General features: G+C 41.5%; 1 protein-coding gene across 1 annotated transcript in view; it reads left to right on the forward strand.

Moving 5' to 3' along the window:
• KIAA1958 (KIAA1958 ortholog) overlaps positions 1-21,259 on the forward strand; it is a 114,965-nt gene extending 93,706 nt beyond the window's left edge. Inside the window, exons 3-4 of the mRNA XM_067553229.1 lie at positions 14,198-14,370; positions 16,399-21,259. Coding sequence (XP_067409330.1) covers positions 14,198-14,370; positions 16,399-17,205 — 980 coding nt within the window. The 3' untranslated portion in view covers positions 17,206-21,259. The remainder of the gene's footprint in view (positions 1-14,197; positions 14,371-16,398) is intronic.
• Positions 21,260-21,470: the final 211 nt, after the last annotated feature.

A 21,470-nucleotide genomic window follows, 5' to 3' on the forward strand; every position in this document is an offset into this window, starting at 1 on the left:
TTTTATCTACTATGTTTAATCCCTTTAATCTGTTAATGGCTTTGTGTTTTCTTCTCTTTTGCAAAACAGTCGGGTTAGCACTGTCTAGCATCAGTTTAGGGGACATATGTTGTTTCACTATAACAAAATTTTCACCTAACAATTCTCCTAAGTGATCAGTCCATTTTCAGTGTTAAATCTTACTCTACAACTAACTTTATTTTACCGAATTTTTCTAACTGTGCCCTCATTTTGGTTAAAACTCAACTTTTTAAGAGCATTTTTTAAAAAGTAGATTTTGTTATTTTTCTTTTGTTTTATAAACAGTGCTTGTTAAAAAAGAATTACTGTCTTGCCAAAAAAAGATGATTTCTATGCATTGTGTGACTCAGTGATGTTGTTGAGATTTTGCATGTCTTGTAGGTGCTCTTACATATGTACGTTTGTGATATTTGTAGAAATGTTAACCATTGCTGCTATAACCACTTATTGTAGTTAACTGAAAAATCTGTACTAAAAGGCTGTGCCAGTTAACAGTTTTATGTATGACATGATAAACTGTGTACTCTGCTCTTTGTTTAATGTTGTGAGCCAATATTTAGTGCCTTCTGTAGAAGGAAACAATACATTGTGGTAGACAGGAGGTGCCAAACTTACAATATCCTGTTCCACACAAGTAACCACACATCAGGTTTAAAAAAAAAATCATCTCCATCTTTTAAAAAACTTTTCCTAAAAGTGAATGAAAAATGTCATGGATTTTTCTTGTTTATTAACTTTACTTTGAAAAAAACCTTGGTAAAAATAATCAAAAATGTTTTATTTACTAAATCAGATAAATGTGAAAACACAAAGTGATTGGTAAGAAGGGACTTGTAGGATTTATCTGTTGCTGGACAGCATTTCTTTGATGGTTGGTCTGTCTGTGTTGCAGAATAATGGGAGAAGATTTTGATATCTGAAATGTTGATTTTAGTATCAAATCAGATAATTAGGAAAGCCTTTTAAATTAGTAATGGAACAGTTTTTAAAACTTCATTGCCCTTAAATTGAAGTGACACTGAAATTATGCTTTTCATAGTGGTCCTGATTCTGTTCTCCCTTGTACCCAGTGTAAATGAGGCATAACTCCACCAAAGTCAATGCAGCTCCATTCTGATTTTCAGCTCCATTGAAATCAATTGAATTACACTGCTGCAAAACCAGTGTGAGATCAGTCGAACCCAATATTTTTGGCCTGACTCTTTTCAGGTGTCTTTATGCCAGACCCTTTGTATAACAATTCTGACATTGCATTTTCAAAAAGTTATTTTTCTACCCTCAGTGAAGAAGCTGAAAACGTGAACATAAAAAACAAAGTAGATGAATTCATCTTGATTTTGATGTCTGTTTTAACGGTGAAATCTGTAGATTCCTTTTTTAAGTGGAAAACCAAATAACATGAGTTTACTGGAAGGGTTTAGGGTGGAGCAGGATGATCTACTAAAAAACTTGGGAAGACATTTAAAATTAAAATACCACTTGCCAGAATAGTAACATTACTTGAAAAAATCAGTGATTAAAATTCATCCCTGGACTAACAGTATTAAAGTCAAGCCTACGCCCCAGGAATGAATTTGACCTAAAAAATCTTAAAGCACTTGTGATTGCAACCTTCCTCCAAAAAGAATTTTAAGCCAAGATTTTCAAAAGTGACTAGTGATTTTGGTTGCCTCACTTTTTGGGTGTCCAACTTGTGACCCCTTAAAAGACCTGATTTTTCTGAAGGTGGGCACTTAGCGCTTTCTGAACATCATGCCTCTACGTCTCCCAAAAATCAAGGCAACCAAAATCACTAGTCACTTCTGAAAATCTTATCTGCATTTAAATGTACGAAGCCTACTTAGGACTCTTTGGTGTATCCCAGCTCCTATATAGTGCTTTTCAGCAGTAGACCTCAAAGCACTTCACAAGCTTTTTAATGTGTTACTCCTTACAACACCCCTAGGAGGTGGTGGTGCTATTATCCCCATTTTACAGATGGGGAACTGAGGTACAGAGAGGCTAAATGGCTTTCCCAAGATCACAGAGGAAGTCTGTGGTAGAGCAGGGAATTGAACCTGGGTGGCCCATGTCCTAAGCTAGTGTCATAACCCCTTCACCATCTCCAGAGATCTCAGGTTTGTTTTTCAGCTGGTGTAAATTGGTGTAGCGCCACTGACTGTTGTGCGGCTCCTTTGTTGCTGAGGTTACTCCATTTAATATCTGCTACTTTTAAAGTCAGCTTTGACCAACTGTGAGCTGATTTTCCACAGCTTTGTCTCTGTGGTAGCCATTGATAGCTGAACAAAACGCATGTAAAAATGCCATCACTGGCATGAGTGCAGAATTCTGACCGGGGAGAGTTTATAACCACTTGGTACAGGTGTCGGATGGCTACCCAGAGTATGAAGCAGTGGAGGCCTATGCTCTTCATCAGTGCTGCTTGCTGTACTCTCATGCTAGTCGCTGCTGTAACCTGCTCTTGAGTCTCCCACTAATCAGAGTCACTGATTCAGAGGTAATTAGAAGCATGACAGCAACGTTTTTCGATCCACTGGCTCAGTTTGCCAAAAATTACACTGGGCTCCTACAGTACAAAAACGGGTTTTTCATGGCTTCCATGCCTTCGTAGCTCATTGCTGAAGCTAGATATATTTTTGCCAAAGGAGATCATCGTAGTGAGTGATATTGTTGATTTAGTGCATTGCAATCTGAAAAGGTCATCATAATTCTATAGGCATAAACCTGGCAATAGAAAATAGACTGAGTGTAACAGGCTCTACTGGTATACGTTCATCTCCTACCACAGCTTATGAAGCATTGGCTCTGGGAAAGCTATTCATTTGGTTGTATTAATACTACGGTGGACTGATATTGCTTTCCATTTGCTGGAAGCTTTCCATTCACTCACTCAGTTATCAATCACGCACCCTTGGGATTGCCTTTTTTACAATCACTGAGGTGCCTGAGGAAACCTTAGATCAGTTTAACCACATTACAGGACAAGGTATTTTTTGAGAATATTTCAATGTACTAGATTGGGGTTCTGAAAGGAGCCTAAGGGAGTTATACATCCAAATTCCAGTGAAATTCAGGTGCCTAACTCTCTTAGGCTCTTTTGAAAATCCCAGCCCAAAATGTAACCAGTTATTTTAAAACATAGATCTCACTATGGAAAAGTAATCTATTTTTAATATTAAAATGTGGTTCTGTATAATAATGGCACCCTCTTCCTCCGCGAATTTGCTCCCTCTGTGGATTCTGAGTCATATTTACTTGTTTTAGTGGCGGGGGAAAGTAAGTTTTTGAGGTATTTTAATACTGCAGAACCAGTCCGTCTCTGGGAAAGTTTATTGGATTCTTTTCTGATTTGTGCATCATCAACAAAACTGCTAACTAAGTTCCATTTGCAAAGCCATCTATTCGGCCCCATTGCCTTCAGATTATGCACTCAGTTGAGGAAATAGGATTGCACCAGTGTAATTGAGTGGGGAATCTGAGGACAGTTGTCACTGAGGACATAATCTGGGTCACTTGATCTTTGTTATTGGTGGTAGGTGAGCCATAAAGAACTCATTGTGGGTCTCAGATGCTAGGCTAAGATTGCCACTAGTTACCTTGACACGTTTGATTTGGAGTCAGCAAGGAGCAATAAGTGTGGAACCCTACGATGCCATTTTTACAATGTAACTTTTCAGAGTAGAACTGCACGAAGTGTCAGATCTTTGGCTGGTGTTGGCCATTGAAATCAATGAAGTTACTGCTGTTTTCACCAGCTGAGGATCTGGCCTTACATACATTTAGCATGCTTAAAATAATCTGCTTCTCCATAAGGTCTGTTGACTTCTCCACAAAGACAGATGTCATCTTTTGTTCTCATACGTCTGACCCTCTGACTTTACCTGGGATGGAATAAACACTTTATGCCATCCGTAAGTCTGCTTCCCAGTAATTTATTTGAGCTTTCCTGGAAAAGTGCTGCTGTTATGCACTTTGTAAAAGAAGCAGAGAAACACTGAATAGATAAGGAGAAGAAAGTGAAAGCAAGGATTTCATATGGTGGCTGTGTTCCTGCATTCTCTCACCTCTCAGATCATTTTAAGTATTTCAAAAGAACAAGTTTAGTTGCTTATTAATTGGAGCACATCACTAACTTTTATCTTGCCATTGACTGATCTTCAAATAGCTAAACGATTCCGATGTTTTAGCATTTCAGCTCGTTGTTTATTCCCCGCTCCCCATGGTTATATTTAAAAAGTCTAGTTTTACTGAACCACAGATAGATTTCACAGTATGTACAATGTTTGCTACTATTGTAGTGTGACTTTATCGTTTTTAAATATTTGTTTTGGTACAGCCTTAAACTTATAGAACTAAGAAGATCATTTCAAAAGTAAGCAACTGATAAAGTCATTGATGTCTGTGATAAGTGCATGCTTTATTCACAGTATTTTGTCTGTAATTGGGTATGGTGACCAATTCTCATTTATGTAATAAACTGTTTTCTGCGAAGTGGCTACTTTCTTTAATCACATGAAAACAATTTTTATTTGAAAATTTGAAGCACATTATAGAAAAGAACCCAGTGCACTCACAAGCTTCTCAGGCATGGATATCAACACAGCTGTGAAATTCTTGTGAGCCTGTAAAACATTCTGAGTAGTGGCATGTAAAGAAGCACACCGAAGACTAGTTCTTGCCCTGCCCTGTATAACTTCATCGACTTTACTGAGGCCCTGATTCAGGAAAGCATTTAGGCACATGCTTAAGTCCATCCTTATTGAGGAAAGTGCTTAAGAATGTGCTAGCCTCTAAATATGTGCTTAAATCACAGTGACTTCAGTGGGATTGAAACCCCTGCTTCAAGCGCCCTGAATTAGGATACTTCCTTGAATCTGGGCCTGAGGTTGGATTTGGTGAAGATCAGGGCATATTTTGGCTCTAGGCGTCCCATATTTTGCTTTTAGAATTGATATAACCGGGACTGCCCCTCTCACGTGAGAGCAATGTTTTCAATTGGAATGGGGTTTTCGAAGCCCAAGGCAAGGTCTGTGTTTTGTCCATCTAACCCACATGGTGACGTGTGTGTCTGTGTGAGCAATTTTTAAAGTTGTTAGGATCGTCAACAGAAATTTAGTTAAGGCAGGGTTTTGACTTAAACTTACAGCAGAAGTAGACTCAGATCCAAGACTGTAAATCTGGCATAACAGTCCCTTCCCAAATCTGAACTTTCACTGTTCTAGAATGCAGTATTAAAATATAAGATCAATCTGAGTCACAAACTCTATTATTTTAGTGATGCCAATAAAGCAAATAACCCACCTTAAAAAGCTGACAGCTGCAAGAAAACCCCCCAGAGTGGCTGCTTGTGTGATAACAGCAGTGTTTGAGAAAGACATTATCAGAAAATCTCAAATGCTTGCAAAAGGAGCATGACAAAAAGATAAAAATAAAATAATCAGTGATAACTAAGCAAAGGCAGCATGTTCCAGGTTTGCTTGGGGGGAATAGGGCAGGCAAATGTGTGTGAGATGATTCGGCAGGAGGTGAGGGAGCTAACGAGTTGTTTTCTCCATTTCTCTCATCTTTGGATCCCCATAAGATGACAAACTTTGTTAAATGGGGAACTATGTTGCTGAGCAGTGGCAGTTTATGTAGTCATTGTGATGCTTGTCTGTCCAAGCCCATGACATCTCTTCTGAATGTCTCGTGATCTTGGGATGCTTTGAAGGACTGATCTGAAGTTAGTTAGTTTTAAAGTTGGTTATTTTTAAAGCCTCTGCAGTGACTCCAGCAGTAGGCAGAAAGAGGCTCCAGCAGTGATTTACATCAGATCTCCATATTCACAACATCTCTGCTTCTACAAACAGTGGAGTGGGTGCAGGTTCCCTCCTCCCCCATTACGCACTTGGCTGACAATCCCTGGGACAGGGTCAGCATGATCTGCAGCGATTGTACCTGGCCTTCTGGGACTTTGACATGCCATGCAGCTGTGTAAATTGTGATCAAATGTTTCTGGCCAGGATTTCTTCCACAAACGGATCTTGTAAGCTTTGTTGTATCTCTCAGTTGTGCAACTAGCACATATCCCTGTCACGCTTTTATTGAAATTTCATAATCCAGACATTGTTTACAAATGACATTTTAATTGATGTCGAAATAGCTCAGGGATATTATGGCAGGATGCCTATTTGGACGTGTTTAAGAGACAAGAGCTCACACATTAGCAAACTAGGGTTTGAAATTAGTTTATAATTTATTCCAAAAACAAGTGGAACTTGGTGGCTATCTCTGGAAAGACACGTGAGAGATCTCTTTAGAGTGAACCAGCATTTGTCTGTATTATAAGCCTGGGTTTTGGCAATGTGGGTCGTTTTGCAGCACTTTGGGTGAGTACTTTGAAAAAAGAATGTTAACATGCAAGCAGCTACAGCTGTGAAGTTAACTCCTTTTTTCATGTAAACACTCTCTATTTGTAGATCCACACTCTGGTAGACCCCCGACAGAAAATCTGCAGGTAGGAGTGGAAGCGTGGAGCAGAAACTGACAACTGTTATCCCTCAAAAACCTGTGGAGAAACCACACGAAAACACCTTCGTGATAGGACCTTTCCTGGGCAGAGACTGAAGTAGTGGTAGCTTGAGGTTGCAGCTGTAGGTGCGGCATTGTAACTTGCCTCAGCTCTACACGTGTTTGTTCGTTAAGGACGCTCATTTTGGCACAGATGTCTCACTTTTTTCCATACAAAACAACGTCATAAGACATATGGTACCGAGGCAGATTCTGTGTTATTCATTAGCATTTGGAAGGAGGTTCTGGAATATAGAAAGCATGGCGCTCTTGTCTCAGAGCACTTTTGGAAGTGTGTCTCAGTGCTGGGTTGTGGCAGACAGGCTGTCCAGTGAATTTCTAAGTGTTGTGCAGTGAACTCCTAGTGTATGTAAAGGGTTGCATAGAGGAAGTCATTTACAAAACCACCCAGGAACAATGTTAGGTGTTTTTGAGCACCATCTACTAGCACCTTGTCTGTTAACAAATGATTTCCTCATATACAGACCTCTCTCTTTCCTAGCTCACGCTCTCATATCAGATGCTGCAACACAGGAATGTGCACATATGCCATTTACTTACACGTACTGAGGAAGTGCCCTTCAGAGCCCGGCTAGGGTAACTGAACTGTTCAGTGGAGCTTTATTCTGTTGGCAGCAGGCCTAAGACTGTGGCTTCCCCTTGTACAGGTGCCAGTGTTTGGGACATTATGTCCCTATTACCTCCCCAGCGAGCCCCAAGTGTTTGCATTCTGATCACCCCCTTGTTTAGTGCTAATCTCTGACGTGCCCTCGGTGCTGCTGCTAACCACTTTAGACTTTGCCGAGAGGAATGTATTGTTTGGCTTTCCCAAGTGAAAAAAAAACAACAACTCTAAAAAATGAGAACTACGTGGCAAGACTCCCAGTGATTTCAATGGGAGTATAGTTAGGCCACGGCTGAGTGCTTTTGGAAAGTCTCAGCTTTAGCCTAACTGCCCATTAGAGTCATTGGGGTTTTACCATTGATTTCTTTAGGAGCAGAGCTGAGCCAACGCCGAGCCAAAATAAATGGATTCATATCAATGGATTCTACCTGGATTCATATCATGACGTGCCCATTGCCCTGAGTATCACACAGAAGCCAAACTGCTAACGGATTGCTTTCCCCCTACTGGCCCCAAGATAACTGGGCAATTTTTAATATGAGATTAAAACAGACTTCAATAACTGTAGATGTTTGTGCTGTTCTTATTTAAAATACTTGTTTGTGATACAAATTACAGTAGAATCTCAGAGTTACAAACACCAGAGCTATAAACTGACCAGTCAACCACACACCTCATTTGGAACTGGAATTACACAATCAGGCAGCAGCAGAGACAAAAAAAAAAAAAAAAAAAAAAAGCAAAAAAATAACAGAACTGTGTTAAACTACTAAAAAATAAAGAAAAAGTTTATAAAAAAGATTTGACAAGGTAAGGAAACTGTTTCATAGAATCATAGAAGATTAGGGTTGGAAGGGACCTCTGGAGGTCATCTAGGCCATCCCCCTGCTCAAAGCAGGACCAACCCCAACTAAATCATCCCAGCCAGGACTTTGTCAAGCTGCACCTTAAAAACCTCAAAAGATGGAGATTCCACCACCTCCCTAGGTAACCCATTCCAGTGCTTCACCACCCTCCTACTGAAAAGTTTTTCCTAATATCCAGCCTAGACCTCCCCCACTGCAACTTGAGACCATTGCTCCTAGTTCTGTTATATATGACCACTGAGAACAGCCTAGCTCCATCCTTCCTGGAACCCCCTTTCAGGTAGTTTCCATGTTTGTTTCATTTAAATTAAGATCGTTAAAAGCAGCATTTTTCTTCTGCATAGTAATGTTTCAAAGCTGCATTAAGTCCATGTTCAGTTGTAAACTTTTGAAAGATGCTAATGCTTTGTTCAGAGTTACAAACATTTCAAAGTTATGAACAACATCCATTCCCGAGGTGTTTGTAACTCTGAGGTTCCACTGTAGGGCCTTTGGTTTTGTCTCAAAATTACAAGTAACTCTGGTAAGTAGGAGGTGGCAATTTGGGGGTTTTGGTGCTAAGTATTTGATAAATATCTTTACTGTATGCATTTGGGGAGCATGGCTGGTAGCTGCACGTCTGTTCTCCAAGAGAGAATAATGTAAAGTGTGTCCTTGCTTTGTTCAGATAGGATTGCCCTGGACAGTAATTTCAGATTACAAGCCCAACTACCACTCTTGCTCTGTGCACAGAGCTCCCTTTTATAAGAGTGAGCGGTCTGCATGCTGATCAGTCTGCTCAGAGTATATTGCAGACCTCCTTTTGGAGGAAAAATCCATTTTTAGGAATTAGGAATGATACTGAGATTTTAAAATAAATCACATTTTGAGCCTCTCAACTTTGATGGTGTCTCATTAACCCGCCTTGCAAAATTCTACTTACTGGCTCGCTTTAAATACAAAAGATATAAACCTTGCCTCCAGAATAGTGCCGAGAGAATAGAGCTATAGGACCCATATGGAAATGTAAAGTTCTGGTATATGATACCTACGTATGACAGTGCTTTTTGACAGACTGAGAGCATGCACACATTTTTGACAGGGAGGAAAAAATATCACTATCTTTTTTATCATCATCTTAGTTGTAGAAGGCTGGTGAGCAGATTTTGCATCTGATAAATTTTCGCTATGATTTTGCAACATGCTGTAAAAAATATTGGCATTGCGAAAGCGCCTTAGAGAGAATCAAACAAAAAGGGGATGTTTTCAAGTGAGCCGTAGTCACTTCCTTGTATACCATTGCAAGTAAGGCTTAAGGTGACCAGATAGCAAGCGTGAAAAATCCGGACAGGGGATGGAGGGTAACAGGCACCTATATTACAAAAAGCCCCGAGTATCGGGACTTTCCCTATAAAATCAGGACATCTGGTCACCCTACTCAGGCTCCACAGTGCTTTTGGGAATGGAATTTAGGCTTCTGAAAAATACCTAAGCAACTTGAAAATTTAACCCAAAAAGTCTAAATTAGAGCTGACATCCACCCAGTGGGTTGGGTCTAGATATTTTCAGTGACTGCCATCAGTTCATGAAGCTATCCTTCACGTGCTTTACAATATGTTCATACATTTTAAACAGTTAGAACTTGGGTCCACTGCTGACTGATGAACAGGCATGATACAGTCTTGCGAGTGCATAAATACACCAAAGTTAATGGAATTTGGGGCTGATTAAAGCAAGGAGGATTTGGCACACACTACGCAGAAGAGAAAATGCAAATGATTCAGTGTCTCCTTGCACCCTTGGGCATCTCCTGATTTAGGCCCAATTCTAAAAAAGCACTTAAGCTTAATTTTAATAACTTCATTGGGATTTAAGCATGTTGTTAAAGTTAAAAACATGCATTCAGTGTTTTGGGGCTTGATCCAAAGCCATGGAAATCAAGGGAAGTCTTTCCGCTGATTTTAATGGGCTTTGGATAGGCTCCTGATGAACAGAGATAGGAATACTCAGGTTTAAAATTGTGTGTGTTTAAATATGTTGTTGAATCAAGATCCTCGTCCTTTGCTATGCTGCCTTGCTGTGTTAGATAGTACTGATTGCTAGAATTAGTGGATGAAACTGCTTTCTCCTGGAGCACAGGACATTAGAATGCAAATATAGAACATATTTACACCAAAAATGATCTATTCTCCAAATCATTGGACATTTTGTGGTTCCTGTTTCCGTGCGTAACTGACACCCTGATCCAGATGGCCGCCTGCCTTCCTCGTTGTCGTTTTATCACTTCAGTTTTGTTTTGTTAAAAATAATCGCTTTGTCTACATATATCTGAGCTACCCATGGTAACTATCAATTTGTGAATCAGCTAGTTGGGTTTTCAAGCTTTAGTTACAACTTAAGCCGAGTTATATGGTATCTTCAATCAGAAGAAAAACACAGGAAGCGGGGTTGTGTGTAGAAAAAGGTGTAGAAAAAATGAGTTAGGAGAATTTTATTTGACATTAATAACATCTTACAAGTGCATTGCTTCTTTCATTCAAAGTATTGCAAAACAGCTGTCTTTTTGTTCAGAGTTTATTCAGAACCTAGCACAATGGGGGCTGACTGGGGCTTCTAGTTGCAATACAAATAAATAATAATAAAATATTAGAGATGAGCCTGAACCAAACCTCCATGTCTTGAACACCCACGCTGGAAGTTTGGAAAAGTTTGGGTCCAGTACTTACCCACCTGGCAGATTATATTCTGTACCTTAGAGACCTCTGCCTTCTGCAGGGACTCAAGGAAGCGGCACCAATGATTCTGGGACTCAAAAATATTTTGAAATCACAATTTTCAAATCTGTGTGTCTCCGAGGTGGATATTTAAAAAAGCGCCTAAGGATATTCGGAGCCCGAGCCCCACTGATTTTAAGTGAAACTGGTGCTCATAAATTCCTTGGGCACTTTGGAACACTTTCCCCCTAAATCCCATATTTAGGCTCATAACCAGAAGTGGCCTGGTCTTCAAAAGGGCCAAGCTGTTGCTGCTCCCCGTGATAGCCCTAGGGCCTTCTGGCAATGTGATCACAGAATTATAGAAATGTAGGCTTGGAGGAGCCAGCAAGTCCAGCCACAGGATGTCTTCACAGAAGGCACTGGGGGAAAGCAGAGGGGGAGGGAGCTTGTTCAGAAATTTTGCATGGAGTGGATAGGGTTGATTAGGTTGCTCTGCAATTACCTTAGGCAAGTAGAAGGCATCAAATAGAGGTGAAGGGCATCCTGTTGAGTTGCCTGAGAGGGTTGCCAGAAGCAGGAGGCACTTTAGGCCTCCCTAGAGAGGACCCACTAGAAGAGTGCAGCTGTGATGCCTGCAGTTCCCTTCCGTGCTTGGACTGAGATGTGATCAATGCAGCTGAGGAGAGGGGCCACAAAAAGGGATGGGGCTGCCCTGGCAGCTGTTCTAATTTGCACTGATTGTGCAATGACTACGAGAGATGCCCCAGTCATGCCCTCCACACCAGCAGCTGGGAGAGGCATAGGAGCTACTCCAGGATCCTCCTACACTGGGAAGGAAGGCACTTTGTGTGTCAGCACGGAGGGTTTACAAGGCGAGCAGGTACCTCCTCAATGGGCAGTGCCCACAGCTTACGTCAGTGCTGCAGGCAGACTTTCAAAGAGAAGCGTGCTAGCTACCCGTAACGTTTCCTGCAGTAGCCTGGATTTTATTTAGCTGTCTCCTATCCAGTTACTCACCACTGCCAGCCCTACTCAGCTTGTGATATCACAACCCAGGCTATTGCCATTGGGCTTCACTACAAAATTTGACTGCGAACAGAGGAACCTCACACCTTCCGAGTTGTTTGCCAGGAACAATTTTGCTGATAGTAAATCCGACGTAGCAAATTGCCTTTCCGATCAAAAGGAGACGTCAGCTATCTTCAAAAGTCTTGTATACGTTTATTAAATAGTTGTAGTGTACAGAAATGGGGTAATATCTCTTTAAATAATCTGTAAGCCCTCTCGTGGCGTTTACCATGTCTCTGTGTTCTAGAACCTGCTAGGTCGGAAGCCGAACCGCGGTGTGTACATGTGGCTAGGCCTCGCATGTTGTGTGCATTCCGTAAGCACAGTTATTCGGACCCCACCGTTCCCGGGTGGTTGCGCCATATGCTGTGCAAGAGTCAAAATCACAGCAGGGGCGTTACCCATAAACCCTTCACGATGCTCGCTGACTGTAGGAGTCTATTGGCTGTCAGGCTGCTTTGTCTGTTTGGGAGATCTTTCGAAGGGTACGTCTACACTGCAATAGAAGGCTTGCGGCAGCGAGTCTCAGAGCCCGGGTCAACTGGCCTGGGCGGAAGGACTAAAAAAAGTACGAAGTGTGGGCATTTGGATCTCAGGCTGGAGCCCTAGCGTGAAACCCGGCGATGCAGTTGACCCAGACTCTCTGCCAAGGGTCTGTGATTGCCGTGCAGACATACTCGAAGCGGCTGCTAATCCTCTTATTAAAACATTGCATGTTTTGGCAGTGCTTCAGGGCTGGGGTTTACCACTGACTCGAACGGGAGCGGAGGTCGACCAGCACTGAGTGCTCTTAAAATCCCACGCCAACCGCACAGAGAGCGTTATCAGGCCTAACTTTGGTCCCAGCAGCATCCAAGCCAGAAGCTTAGATGGATCCTGAGGGTAATGGGAGGGGGGAGGGAAGGACGCCACTTTTACCTACCTGCATGAAGCTTACAAGGTCCCCCAACTACACACCATTCCCAGGCACAGAGTCACAGCACGGGTGCCATCTCCAGTAGTCAGGAACTGGGAAATGATGGCGGGGAGGCTCTGAGCCACCCTCTAGGGCCAGCATCCTTCCTGACTGACCAGTGGGTGGGGAGAAAATGCACAGGACGTTGTGGAAGCAGAGATGAGGCCCCTCAGGCTGTCCCATGAGAACTGCAGGGAAAAGCCCCCTTGGGACACTCCCTCCCCCTCTATGATAATCATTCTCATTGAAAGAGGCTGGGAACCTCCTCTTCTTCTCTCCTCCCACCCTGCTGGTGATGTGCAGTGATTACCAGAACCTAGAGCTGCAATAACTTCGGCACCCTCTGCGGCTGCAGTGTTGTTGAGGGCAGGCGAACCGGGAAGGTATGTAGAGCAGCTTCTGAGGGGAGCCCATTTCCACGTGTTCTCCATCTTTTACTGCTCATTGCCGGGATGTGGCTCCCTCTCCTTCCTCTGCCACCCCGGCTGGAAGTCCTGCAGACCAGCCAGCTGGGTGCGTGGATGACTTAAGCAGTCTGTTGGGGCTTACATAGCCTGGGCTGCCATGTAAACTGGCTTCAGGCCCATAAAAAGTACACTTAAAGTATAGTGGATATAATAAAATTATAGTGGTATCATAAAAATATATTGCTCTTTCATAAGAAATACTAGAGGCCTAAATATCCGCAATAGGATCCTTCATCAATCCACGCCATTCACTTCCCTCCTGTGATGCCAAGGAGAATTTAAGAAACGAGCACCCAATATCTTCACTTTAATCCTGGCCTCACATCAGCTCAGACCATCTCTGGCAGCTACCTCTACTGGCTCCACTACGCCCCCTGGCTGGATCCTGCACTGCTTTGCCGTGAGTGCGAAGAGGGTAGAAAGCCGGGCGGTGGGAGTCAGTAGAGAATTCTAACTGAGTAGGGTTTCACCCCCACTTTGCACAGGTATCCCTGACTGCACGAGGCACAGTGCAGTGGAGAATCAGGACCTATATGCGATGGAGCTTTTATTTTTAACTGCTGAGATAATTCATTAAGGCAAACCTTTGATTTTTTTCCCCACTGTTTTTTTCCCTTCATTGCACCAGGTCTCCCTTCTCCTCTCCCGCAAGCTAAAACTCCTGCATTGCTCCATTTATATCATTTACTATATTTAGCTAGATGTTTTTAGCTCTGGGGCAACCTCGAGATGACCCCCTATTGATCCCATGCAGGCAACACTATTCCATATTCTAGAGTTCCAATAAAAGCGCTTTAATAGTTTCATGGGACTTTGCCATTTCAGTGACTTCATTTCTCAATATTCCTACTCAGGCCCATACAAACCATTCCAAGTTGCTGTAAACCTGCTTAACTAAGGAGTCCAAGAAGATTACATTATTTTTCTCTCTTTTTTTGTTTGTTTTCTAGCGTACTCGACTAAACTCAACAAATTTCCTGTCTTTAATTTTGATGATGACCTCAAGTATCTGTGTATCAGTGCGGTGAGCCCAAACACTACAAAGGCCACTCTGTATGCTCTGAACGTGTGGAGATACTGGTGCATGACAAAAGGACTTAAAGACTACATGGACATCACGAAGGTAAGCACTGTTAAATTATTTGAGACAGCTCCTCGGATCAAGTCAGGCTGACACATGAATGGGAGAGACAGGACTGAATAAAGGTGAGGATTTAAAACGTCTTTATGCTCCCATGATCCAAGTATTAGCCAGGGACCAGCCCAGTCTCCAGAATGAACCTGGAGTCTTCTCTAATTTGCACCTTGTTGCCTACAGCCTCTTGGGGCTGCTCCAGTAGCCAAAGACAAGCTGGGTACAGGGGAGCTCTGGCCACACCCCATTTTACCCAGTTATGCCCCCTGCACTGACAGCCCAGAGATGGCAGAATAGTCATGTCTTGCCCAAAGAACACGCTTATCTAAGGGGCCTTATTTCTCATTTAGGGGACAGCCACTAAGGCCCCAGTCCAGCAAGCACTTAAGCATGTGCTTAACTTTAAGTGCATGGGACTACTTACATGTTTCAAGTCAAGCATGTGCTTAAGTGCTCTGCTAGATTGGGGCCTAAGAAGTTTTCTTGTCTGAAGTGACAAAGAAAAAAATAAAAATAACTCTGGTGACAAAAATCCACTCTATGACCAAAGCAGTAAGAGGGACGTTAGTTACCAGCACTCAGTGCACGAGGATGACAGAGAGGAGACATCCTTACAACTGAGGCAATGGAGATCCGATAGAAGTTGTGCGTATCAGGCATCCTGCTGGTTAACGGAAGGGTTTCTTGTGTTGTTGAGATTAGTGACAGTGCATACTGGGCATCTGAGGAATGTTAGTTGAGTCGCAAGGTTGTGATATAATATTAGAATATTCCACTTCAACCTGTAATGTCAGGAAGTGTATTTTTGTCTTACATTTTTAAGGCGTCAATTTTAAGAAGGCTGTTGCCACTTGAACTTGCATCTATTTGCATGGTTTACAGATGTTTTTGTAATCCCGACGTAGAAAGGAAAGCACTGAAATAAACCTATGCAGGCAGGTTAACGAAGTCCAATTGCAAGTGTGACATACAGTGGCCCGGATAAGTGGTTGTGATCACAGACAAAGAATCCCTTAATGCATCTTAATTCTTAGACTCTCGGAATCAAAGGCAATATTGTACATCCATCCCTCCTGTTATTGCAAGCATCTCATTATAACCAGCTTAATGCTTTCCTTTAATTATGAGATTTATAGAGGCCGTAAGTATATCTCAGTAAAAAGGAGGAATGGAAAGTTTCCATGGCTAGAGCTTAAAAGGGAAAAAGTACAGAATATAAGGCACACACTGTACTTCAACCATCAGAATATATTCATACCCAGTGAAATCCTGGCCCCAGTGAAGTCAATGGCAAAACTCTCATTGACTTCAGCATGGCCAGGATTTCACCCTCTGTTTCTTAAAAGGTTGAGGTTGTTGTTCTGGTGTTGTGGTGGAAGGGGCCCCAAACATCAGAACGTGTTAGCTCTCTCGCCTCACACTAATACAAGTGGGGGTCCTCATCTCTCCAAAGCAATGTTCTTGTAGGGAAGTTCTAGGAAACTCAACCTCTTTTATTGCAGGGTGCCTTCTTTTCTCCATACAGCATCATTTCCCATTCCTATCAGTACAGCAGCAATATACATTGAATTTTCCGTGGAGTTACACAAATATGCAGCCTTCTTCCAAGACTGCAAGGTTATTACATTCTTTTTGGGAAGATGAGAGCATGTTGCATATTGCACCTTTCCTCAGAGCAGTGTGTGAAAAGATCTTGAGCTTGGGTCTTCCCACTTCGTAGCATAGTTCACTATCCACTATTCAGGTTGTTTAGACAGCTATAGAATAGAATAGAAATGGACCTGAAACATGACCCCAGATCTGAAAAGTGCTACACTTTGGAAAAGTTTAGATCTGGATCTAGATCCAGAACCAAAGTTCACGGCTGATCAATGTCTATCATGGGACAGCTAACTAAACATCTAACCCTTAGATGTGAGCCTCACTGCTGTTTGGGAAAATTTGGATCTATTTCCTCGTAAAGAATTCTATCCCATGCATGTAGTAACACTCATATTTGCATTTCTCTTGTTCCAGATTCCAGCTATGAAGCTGAATGAACTGCTTGAGGACTTTTACATTACGGTAAAGAAAACGGATGGATCAGACTTCCTAGCCACGTCCCTGCATGCTATCCGCCGAGGCCTGGACCGGATTCTGAAGAACGCTGGAGTGGGATTTTCTATCACCAGCAGCGCCTTCAGCTCCTCCACCAAAAAGCTCAAGGAGAAACTCCGGGTACTCAGCAAGGCTGGGATGTCTGGCGCTCGCTCTCGCAACATTGTCTATTTTTCCCTGTCCGATGAAGAAGAGATGTGGAGAACTGGGTGCTTGGGTGACGGGAGTCCAGTAGCCCTCTTGTCCACTGTGGTGAAATACAACAGCCAATACCTCAACATGAGGACTTTACAGGAGCATGCTGACTTAATGTATGGGGACATTGAATTACTCAAAGATTCACAAAACAGGCCTTTTTTTGCCCGAACAGATAGCGTGAAACGAGAGCACAGGGTGAGCGCTAACAAAGTGTGTTATGGCCAGATATACCATGAGCACTCCAAAGGACACAAGCTGTGTCCGTACTGCCTCCTTTATAAGTACATGTACATCCACCGGCCCCCAACCCAGATGGAAGCGAAGTCTCCTTTCTATCTGACTGCACGGAAGGAGATTAGTGGCATGGGAAATGTGTGGTACGAGGAACAAAGGATGGGTCTCCGCTCCCTGCGGGGAGTCGTCCCAAAGCTGGCTAAAAAAGTCAAACTTGACCACTGTGAAAACTTCACATTTGTTTCATTCACTCAGGCTTCCAGAAAGTTTGGCTCTCTTAACTCCTATCAGTAAGTCTGACATCTATGTGCTAACACCATCCATTTGGTCAATCAGTTGCACAAGAAGGGGCATTGAACTAAAGGAACTTATTTCAGTAACCAGACCTCTATAGACCATCAGAAAGATGATGACCTACTGATGATTCACTTTGATCCTCATCGAAGCAGCTGCTACTGAAAAAAATTGAGATCTTTTCCAAATGTGTACTAATATATATTATAATATTGAGACAACGTATTGCTGCATATACAAGAATGCTACAAGAGTGAGGAAATCAGTTAAATACAGTGCCTTTTAGCACAGGTTTTTGTCAGCAACTACCACATGGAACTGGTCCAGAAATAAAATTCCCAGTAGATCACTAGCTTTATTACATTGTGAAGAAAGTAAGTTGCTATTAAATAATAATAATAAAAAAGTGGAAAGAGAGAGAGGCAGATGCATTATATATTTCCTGGGGGAAAACTGCACTTGACACTTCGCTGTTTGGTTGATGGATATAACCTACTTCTGAAAAGCAAGCAGCATAACTTGATGGAAGATCCTGCAGCTTTCTTCTGTCACAATGTTTGGAAAACATGAACTTGGGTTATGGCAGCTCTCTGTAGTGGTTGTCACTTTCTTTCCATTGTCAACTGGGGCAATTTTATGAAGCCAGATTCACGTACAAACAAGCTTTTGAGAACTATATTTCCTACACAATGAATGACCTGTGCTATCATGGATTTTTCTCTTTAGCAAGTATGGCTTGGATTAAGGGAGCTATTATCAAAGACTGGTAACTCTTGAAGCAGAAGTGCCTATGTTTTCTTCCGTAGATACCATACAAAGCTTATTTTATTGTGAACCATTCATAGATTTTCCCGTCTGTTTGGTATGTCATGAATATAGATATTTTTCCAATATACAGGAATTTACACTGGATCTGTAGATACTGCTAGAGGTAATTCTTGGATTTACCAAACAACAAACAAACATGGTTACAGCATCCTCAAAGGACAGCTTTTTAAGTCATTAATTTATAAAAGTTAAGTCTAAATGCCAACTAGTGATTTTAGGGGGCCCAGCTTTTGAGACACCTTAAAGGGACCTGATTTCAGAGGATGCTTGCTCAGCATTGTCTGAAACTCAGGTCCCTTTAAAATATCTCAGGTTGGGCTCTTTCTTCAAAATCACTAGTCACGTCTGTAAAATCTTGGTCTAAACTCATAGGGTTCAATCCAGCCGCCATTAAAATCAATGGGAAGACTCCTATTGACTGAAATGGGAGGTGTAGCAAGCTCTTCAGTCACAAGAAAATGAATCGTAGAAGACCTGCAACTGTGTTAAGGAAGTAGGAGTTTTACCATGTGTGGCCCATCATTCTAGTACAAATGACATGGCTGTCATCGTCCAATATATCGCAAAGCTGTGACATCCTTATGGAATTTGGGGACACATCAAGCAAGTGACAGAATCATTTGTATACAAAGATTGTGCTACGCCTAAAATCAGAGCTCAAGATATATCATGTGCATACGGATATATATTAATAAAATCTGGCTTTATTTTTGGAAGATTCACATATACATGCACACATTGCTAGTATACTTCTAGCAAGAACTTGATTTCTAGTATCTATTTATTATCCATGAGTTCTAAAATATAGTTTTACTTCTGTCTTTTAAATGTTTGTGCACAGCATTAAATGTTACTTTAGTTTTAAGAAAGTCATTCACTGGACCTGGAAAGATAGGGCAGCATTAGCAAGGGAAATATCCATCAAAATCTGCCAACTAGATCCCGGCATGCTGTGTAGCTTATTTTCCTCCTTCTGTTTGTTTCCTTACTAAGGACCTGGTCCTGTGGGGTCTGAGCACCCTCTGTCCCATTTGACTACAAGGCGAGTTGAAGGTGCTCATGCTTATACGTGATCAGATTCCTAGTAAATTTAGTGTGATAGCCATGGTGTTAGGAACCTCGGTTAAGCTGTCTTTCTTTCAGAGAAGCATTCAATGTAGCTTGATGTATATTTCTGAGTATTGTTGGGGCTGATGTCTGAAAGAAAACATACATTTCTCTAAACACTGTACCTCTTTGTGGTTTACATTGTTTTCCTTTATTTGACTGACTGTGATAAAGGGAATATCCTCTTTTGTCGGTTCTCTGAGGCTAATCTTCATGTAGGAGACTGGCGTGGTGTATGTGCAGTACACTGTAGCATCATGATGGCATTATAGCAAATAACTGGATGTAACTGAAAAAAAACAAATGTTATATTTATATAGGCGGGTTAGTTTTCATTTTACAGAGATGATTTCTTTCAGCACTCATGTCTGCCTTGCACCTTTGTGCAGTTAGGTGCACCCTTGCGAAGTCAGTGCAAAATGCTGACAGATTAGTAGCATATACTGGGTTGGTAGTATACCTCTGCCAGGTATCAATGGCAATCCAAGGGGCAGAGCTGTGAAGAAACGTACGTTTTAATGGCAAAATTTTTCTAACTTAAGTGCATAAAGTCAGGTTTTAAAATCCATAGTTGGTACCTGAATATGTGGCCCAATCTTCACAAATACTGAGCTTCCGCAGCCTCTTTGGAGTTAATATTGCTCAGCAATTTCCAGGCATTGGGAGAGGACAAAAGTATTAGGGGAGAGATTTCCAAATGCACAAAAGGGCATTAGACACCAATTCCTATTGACCTTCACTTAATTCTTCATTGTGCCTTTGAAACTCTCACCCTCGCAGTCCAGTTGTGTTAGTGGAACGGAAGTTTTTGTACTTAACTTCTTTGCTTCATTTAAATATTGTATTAGTTATAACTGATTACCAGTCTCTTTGCCAATTAGTTGATAGGCTGCGTATTGCACGAGTCTAAATGTGACTGCTTATAGCAGAATTTGGCTAACATTTCGTTAATGCCCCGCTGAACTCTATTAGGACTGGACGATTGGCATTTCATTATTGTATTTCAGAACTCTCTACAAGGAGAAACTAATTCTACAAGTGTTATCTGATAAAACACTATCAAATGAGTAAAAATCCTATTTCTTTGCTTTAAGAAGTGATTAGTACCAAAAAGATTTTTTTAATACTAGTGTAGATTGTTCCCGAAAAATAATTCATGGCATTAATAGCCATACTTTGTATTAAATGGTGTCGCTTTGTCCTAACACATGAATCTATATTATCCAAGGAAAGCATTTATCCTATTCTTGATCTTCTAGAGGTAAAGATGAGCTTTCCATGCTTTGCAAACATTTGTATTATCTGCGTTTGAAAAGCAAATACACCATTGAAGGGTAGCAGTTGCCATACAAGCTCAGACCAGCATTGAATCATCCAGCCTGTTATCCTGCCTTTGGCCTATGAGTCCGATACCTGATACTTCAGAGGACTACATCCATAATGCACCTGTGTGCCGCTAAGCTGTTTCTACAGATTGTGTGAGAAGATGCTACCTTATGAGCTAAAAAAAATATGAGCTAATGCTTTTGTGAAGGAGTCTGGTTTGATCCTATTTAACAATGTCTTTTTTTTCTTTTTTTTTAATATCCTTATGTTGGATAATTTGGTGGCTCTGTTCTGATTCACAAGCAGTGTTTGCTCTGAAATAAAAGCAATATCATCTTTGCAATGTGAAAAGTGACTAAATATTTCAGAATCTGTCTTTTTTTTTTTTTTTTTTTTTTTTTTTGGAAGTAGAGAAGAACATTTGATAGTTTGTGATCAATTTTTAAGAAAAAAATTATTTGCTTATTCCCTAAACGTTCTCTTTGGTACAGCAGTAAAAGATCTTCATTTTGTCTTTTGACTTTCAGAATTAATTATACTGGAGCCACTGTTACTTATCTAAATAAACTGAATTTTTAAAAGCATCAAAGATAGGTTCAGGTTATTGTTATTTGTATTATAGTGGTTTTTAGCGGCCTCATCTGAGATCAGGACACCGTTGTGCTGAGCAGTACACATTCACAATCCATACCTTACAGTTGACTTAGACAAAGAATGAGAAGTTAAAAAGTCACAGAGATCTGAACTGATTTACCCAAGGTCACACAGCAGCTCGAGGGAAATAGAATCCAGGTCTCCTGAGTCCCAGTCTAGTGCCCCATCCCCTGGGCCATGCAGTCAATCCTGCCTGCTTTATGCATTCACAATTTTTCACTTCCAAATAGAACGTCAGTGGGAGTCCTGGGAGTCCTGGGTTTATTCGTTCAAATTCCTTTGCAACAGCATGTTCTAGAAATCCTGATGACAAAGTACATCATCCTTAAAGCAGGGACCCTTAAACTCCT

This window comes from Emydura macquarii, unplaced genomic scaffold (genome assembly GCF_026122565.2).
Source record: "Emydura macquarii macquarii isolate MOO-44397 ecotype Brisbane River unplaced genomic scaffold, CSIRO-AGI_Emac_v2 contig_1451, whole genome shotgun sequence".
NCBI lineage: Eukaryota > Metazoa > Chordata > Testudines > Chelidae > Emydura > Emydura macquarii.